At 63.5% G+C, this 6,088-nt stretch overlaps 1 protein-coding gene across 1 annotated transcript; it reads right to left on the reverse strand.

Annotated features, from left to right (window-relative positions):
* Positions 1-1,698: 1,698 nt before the first annotated feature.
* SFXN2 (sideroflexin 2) lies at positions 1,699-6,084 on the reverse strand. The gene is made up of 12 exons (XM_035547733.2): positions 6,007-6,084; positions 4,943-5,115; positions 4,565-4,735; positions 4,344-4,442; positions 4,102-4,177; positions 3,829-3,914; positions 3,387-3,447; positions 3,228-3,294; positions 3,029-3,078; positions 2,908-2,957; positions 2,613-2,660; positions 1,699-2,449 (listed from the first exon to the last, which is right to left on the reverse strand). The coding sequence occupies exons 2-12, from the start codon at positions 5,101-5,103 to the stop codon at positions 2,350-2,352; spliced, it is 969 nt and encodes a 322-aa protein (XP_035403626.1). The 5' UTR covers positions 5,104-5,115; positions 6,007-6,084; the 3' UTR covers positions 1,699-2,349.
* Positions 6,085-6,088: the final 4 nt, after the last annotated feature.

The raw sequence follows: 6,088 nt of genomic DNA on the forward strand, positions 1-6,088 counted from the left end.
CCAAAATCCAGCAGCAGGGGTGAGAGCTATTGGCAATTACCAACCCCTGGAAGAGGCGGCTGCAGGGAGCCACCCTGGGAGAAGAGAGGCGTGAGGAGATGTCCTGCCACAGTCGTGTCCCAGCACAGCCCCGAGTCCTCCTGGGGCAGCCGGGGAGGCGGGGGCGTCACTGTTTGGGGATCATTCACAGCTCTTGGGCAGTGATGGAGGCTTTCTACACCACCACTCCCTGCGTGCCAGGCAGCCGCCACAGGGGATTGGCATGATTGATGTTTATCAGATGCTCAGATAACACGCTCAGAAAAGCCAGGAAAAAAAAAATCAATTTAGCAGCTTATCTCCTACCCCTGGGATCTTTCAATCAGGGCGATACTTGGGGCACACCTTACCCTGCTCACCCAGCTGGCGTGGGCTGGCAGGAGCTAACCCAGTGCACATGCACCCTGTTTGCTCCTCTCTCCTCCAGCAGCTGCCTCCACCAGCACTTGGGCAAGGATCTGGGACCGATGGTTCATCAAGGGAGAGCCCAGGCTCTCGGGACTCCCCAGACATCTTTGGTCTGGTTGTTAATTGAAGCTGGAGCACTGATGTTTCGGCCACGTACAGTTGTTAAAGGAGCTTTATTCCTGTTCCCATCCAGCCCTGAAATTACAGGCAGGGAGACGGAGGCGAGAGCGGGGAGCATGGGACAAGCCCGGGTTGGGTGTGACTCACTGCTGGAGCCTAATTAACGCCCGCAGCTCTTCACAAACAAGGATGAACCTAGCCCTGACTCCTGGCAGTGAGGTTTCTTTCCTGTTGCAGCAGTGGAACACAGAGGCAGAGCTGGCCAGAGCCTCACCGGGCAGCAGCAGCTCTTCAGAGGGTGCCTGCTGCGGCACTTTGCTTTACAAGCACTGCTGTGTTCCTGAGTGTGCCAGAGGCACCTCGAACCCAACTCCATCCCAAGCTGCTGTATGTACCTTTCCAAAAGTGCTCACAGACATTTTGGGTGTAGGGCAAGCGCAATCTGAATTAAGGAGCTTAGGCAGACAGCAGAGATGTCTCCTTGTGGCTTCTTCCCTCTCCCAAGAGGAGTGACCTGTTTTGTTTCACGTGCTTATCTATTTTTTTAATTGTGCAATAACAAGAGATCTAATAATGACCAGGGAACAGACAAGCAACTGTGAACACATCTCCCCGCCTTTTGCTGACCTATTATTTTAGGGCTTTTGTGCAGTCATCTAGCTGTAGCTACATGTGTTTAGACATTATCCTCCATTGCAGACTGAGCAGAATAAAAACCTGCTTTGGATACAGCTTGGCCCTTCAAGAAGCGTATTTTGGGTTCCACTCTCTGCACTCTCTGCAGGAGCAGGGTGGCTAATGCCAGATCCTGTGTCCCCTTGGGGATCGGGCACATGTACTCAGCTGGAGGGACGAGGGCAGACCATCCACTGGGCCTTGGGGCTCTCTGAGCTGCCACATGCAAAGGATTGGTTATAAACATGCTGGTCTCACCCAGGGATGTTCATCATCAAGCAGGAAGCCCAGACACGGCTCACCAAGAGCAGGACCACAACCCAGCTCAGCCCAGTCCCTGGTGCCTGGCCAGACACTGAGCCCACACCTTTCCCTGTTGAGGCAAGCACAACCCACGTACCAGCCCCATTGAGGTAACCACGCACCCAAAGACCACCCGAAATCAGAACCTGCAGCTGTTTTAAAAATCACCATGTTTTATTTGCCAACCCTCCTCTCTGTCAGTTGCAGCATTGCCTGTTCAGAGCCTGAGCTCACACCCTGATGGCTTCGTGACCCCCGTGTCTCCTTCCCCCTGTGCAAGGGGGACAGGAATTGAGTGTCCCCCAGGTCCTTGGTCCCACCGTGGGGACAGGGAGACACAGGACAACAGCTGGCTTTTGTGCTCAGAGGAATGGGTAATTTCAAAAAAATTAGAGCTTTAAAAGAATTAGCTATTTCTCTTTGGGATTGTGACAATCGCAAAGTGAATAAAATCTGAACCTGAGAGTGAGGAAGGCATGGTCCAAGCACTGGTCCCGGGACTTGGTCCACTCCCCGTGCAGAGGGGACAGGTCCCTTCCAGCCTGCCGAGGGGGATCCAGTTCTTGGGAAGAGGCCCCTGCAGTGGTTTAAGGCAGCAATGTGGTTTGGGAGGGAGGAGGGATGCCCCCGATGGGGACACGGCTGGCAGCAGATGGGGGGAGGCTCTGGACCAGCCGACCCCAGCTCCATCCCCCAGGCCGGGCTGACGGGGTCAGACCATGCCTCTGAGCCCTGCTCAGGGAATGTGGGGCTGGCGGCGGCAGGGGTCCAGAGGATTGTGATGGCTCCCGAAGCAGCCTCCGTTCACAGTCCCTTGTTAAAGTAGACGTATGGAACTTTGTCCTCGTGCTTGGCCACAATGCTGTCCCGCAGCTCCGGCTCGAGGCTAGCCAGCGCGAGGGAGCTGCGAGGGAAGGGGACAGAGAGTGAGACCCGCCATCCTGCCCCCGGCCAGGACACCCCCATGGGGTGCCCATCGCGGCCCTCTCGGGACGGGGAGAGGAGAGCGAGGGGAGGAGGAAGGCTCCCGATCTCGCATGCAGGAGGGGAAGCAGCGGGGCAGGTACCATCTCTGCGGGAACAGGGCGCAGGCGGCTGGCACCATGAACAGGAGGCTGTGGGGAGAGAAGAGTGGGGGTTAGTGCTGGGGGCTGCAGCCCCCCGGACGGGGTTTCAGCCCGGGAGGTGCTGCTCACACCCCGTTACTCCCAAAACCTGGAGACTCCCAAAAACTGGAGAAAGCCCAGGTTGCAAGGAAAGCAGCTTTGCCACCCCCCAGCGGGGTTAACTCTTTTTCCAGGGTGCCTTTGGGCATCTCTCGGTGCCACACACCGGGCAATAGCGGGTTTTTGAGGTACTTACAACCCCCCGCAGAGCAGCACCTGCAGCGGCGCGTGGAGAACCCGGATGCGCTGCAAGGGAAGAGCGGGGTCAGGCCCCAACCGGCTGCTGCGGCCCCGACCCAGGAGCAGCACGGGCTCACCTGCATGAAGGGGAACTTCTCCAGCCGCTCCATGATGATGGGCAGAATAACTAGGTGCCGAGAGAAGAGGGGAGGGGAAGAGGTGAGGGACCCCGGCCAGCCCGCAGAGCCCCAGCAGCGCTGGCCGTGCTGGGAGCCGCTGGGTTTTGGGTCACAGCGTGGATCCGGCCCCCAGCCCAGTGCCCCATCCCGCACTCACTCATGCCCGGAGCTGCCATGGTGATCCTGGAGACCACGACCTGCGCGATGCCCTTCACCGCCGCCCTCTGTGAGCAAAAGCGGCCAGCTCAGCCCCGCCGCAGTGCCTGCGCCCCCAAACCTGCCCCATCCACCCCCCCCCGCTGCCCCCAGCGCTCACCCTGGAGCGTCCCAGCTCGTTGTTGTCCTCGTCCGTCACCGTGACCCCGTTGATGATCTCCCTGAGGGGACAGCGAGCGCGGTGGCCCTGGGGCTCTGCCACCCCCGGGCCCTGCTCTGTCCCCAGCCCAGCCGATGCTGCCACCTTCAGGGCACAGCCGCGCAGGGGCTGGCTGCCACCGGGACCCCACGCCCCAGGGAACACCCCCCCAAAATCCCACAGAACACCAGGACATCACGCACCCACCGCCACCTGCGGAAGGGCTTTGGGTCCGAGACATCTGCCAGCAGACCCCCAAATGGCCACCCTCACCCCGAGACCGCCCTCCTGCTTTGGTCACAGCTGCGCCACCCCCCCGGGGTGCTCAGCAGAGACCTGGGGGTGCCGAACACGGGGACGGGGAGCGGTGGCAGGGCGACGCACCGGGGATGGATTCACTTACTGCTGCCTCATCATCGGGATGTTCACGCAGTTGGCGGCGGCCACGGCTGCAAACGGGACCCAGCGGGCAAGCAAAGGGGGGGCTCGCTGCGGGAGAGGGGACGGCATCAGCACCGGGGGCAGGATGAGGCCGGGTGCTGCCACGGGGAGCAGCTGCTCTGCACCTCCTGGGGCTGGGGGCGAGGGAAATCGCCCGGTGCTGGAGAGAGCGCTGGGACGGGGGTCTCGCTGGCAAGGGGCCTTGGAGGAGGGCCCCTTCCCCGTCCCCACGTACCTTGGTGTAGAGGTTGAGCCCCACCGCGGTGGCCAGGGCCGTACCAGTGGCCGTGACGTAAGCCACTCCGATTTGCCTGGATGGAGATTTGCAAAGAAGGGAGAGGGAAATAATAATAATAATAATAATAATAATAAAAATAAAAAAGCCACCAGCTTTGACACCTTGATCCTGCTCCTTCGGTGCCCAAGGGTCTTCTTGGGGCATCCCACTGGGGGTCCCTGTCCCAGGGGCACACTTACGCCAGCGAGATGGGGGAGGCGGCGTTGCGGTTGGTGTAGTTGACGATGGCATTAAAGGACTGGTTCACCCACTGCCAGAAAACCACGGCCGGCACCGTCCTGCGGAGGGAAAGGGCCAGGAGGAACTGAGGCACCGCAGCCCGACCGAGGGCAGGGAAAGGGCGGAGGGGTCCCTGGGGGGGGCTGCCAGGGCCGCGTCCCCAGCCGGGGCAGGGCCTCACCGGTAGAACTGGAGCATGCAGCCGGTGAGGGCCATGCCCCCCGGCACCTGGAAGGACATCCTGCCGATGAGGTTCATCTTCTCGCCGCTGTCGGGGTGGAAGGCCGAGTCGTACAGCTTCTTGGCGTACAGCAGCTGCTCCCGGCTGCTGCCCGGCGGCACCAGCCCGGCCCTGCCAAACCCGGAGCCGCGGGGAGCTCAGCCGGGGACCCCCGGGGCACCGCGGCAAGAACCTGTCCCCGCTCGAGGCTCCCCAAAAGCCGGGCATCTCCGACGGATGCCGCATCCCAGCACGCTGGCCTGGGTTGCCTCCGGCATCCCCATGGGGTTTTTGGGTCTGGCAAAGGACGGGGCGTCCCCAGCACCGCGGTGCCCTCACCTGCAGCCTGCCACCACCTCCCGCGCCCGGTCCAGCTCCCGCTCGGGCACCAGGGCCGTGCGCGGGTCGGTGATGTTGAGGAAGTGCCGGAGGCGCCCGGCGAACGTGCTCTGGTCCCAGCGCGGGGCGTCGATGTCGAAGCCGGGGGGGACGGCGGCCATTTCGGCGCGGAGCTGGGGAAGGGGGACAGGCGGCTGGGGAAGGTGCCACCGCACCGCGGAGCGCCGGGCAGGGCGAGAGCCACCGCTGGGTTTATGTTTAACGGTGGAGACGGACTTTCAGCGGCCCCGAGCCCCGGCTGCGCCCTCCTGCAGCGCTGCGGCCGTGCCACCGCCATGCCCTCCATACAGGGGTCCCCTCCCCAATCATGGGGTCCCTCCCTAACCATGGGGTCCCCCCAATCATGGGGTCCCTCCCTAATCATGGGGTCCTCCCCTAACCATGGGGTCCCCCCCAATCTTGGGGTCCCTCCCTAATCATGGGGTCCCCCCCAATCATGGGGTCCCTCCCTAATTATAGGGTACCCCCCCAATCATGGGGTCCCTCCCTAACCATGGGATCCCCCCCCAATCTTGGGGTCCCCCCCCAGTCTTGGGGTCCCCCCCCCCAATCTTGGGGTCCCCCTCCTTTCTGCCACCCCCCAGCAGAGCCCCCCAGACCCCAAAAGACCCCGACCCCCCCCCCCGTGCTTTGCCCCCTGCGCGCCCCCGACCCCATAACACAGCACACCGCCCCCCGCCACGCCGACACACACACCGTGCAACACCCCCCCCCCCCCCAAAACGCTGCCAGCCCCCCTGCAGCCCCCCCAGCCTCCAGGGTGCGCGCTGCGCGCCCCCGCGCTGACCGGGTGCGCGCTGCGCGGCCCCGCAATGCACCCTTCCCTCTGCGCGCCCCCCCCCCAGCAGGGCTGCGGGGCTCCCCCCTAAGCCTGCCCGGCTCCCCCCTTTATTGCTGCGCGCCCCCGTTAGCGCTGCGCGCCCCCGTTAGCGCTGCGCGGCACCGCGATGCGCGCACCCCCCCCCCGCGCGCGCGCGCGCGCGCGCCCCCCACGTGACCCTCACCTGCGCGGCCCCCAGACCCCCTTGGCGCGCGCCGCGCCGCGTGGCCGCCCCCGGCCAATCACGGCGGGCCGAGCGGCCGCGC

This window comes from Cygnus atratus, chromosome 7, assembly GCF_013377495.2.
Source record: "Cygnus atratus isolate AKBS03 ecotype Queensland, Australia chromosome 7, CAtr_DNAZoo_HiC_assembly, whole genome shotgun sequence".
NCBI classification, from domain to species: domain Eukaryota; kingdom Metazoa; phylum Chordata; class Aves; order Anseriformes; family Anatidae; genus Cygnus; species Cygnus atratus.

Coding starts and splice junctions, on each gene's coding strand:
- SFXN2 (XM_035547733.2), bottom strand. CDS start 5,103: ATGGCCGCCGTCCCCCCCGGCTTCGACATCGACGCCCCGCGCTGGGAC. Junction 3,448..3,828: donor ATCCCGATGATGAGGCAGCA/GTAAGTGAATCC, acceptor CTGTCCCCTCAG/GGAGATCATCAACGGGGTCA. Junction 3,079..3,227: donor CATGGCAGCTCCGGGCATGA/GTGAGTGCGGGA, acceptor CTCGGCACCTAG/TTATTCTGCCCATCATCATG.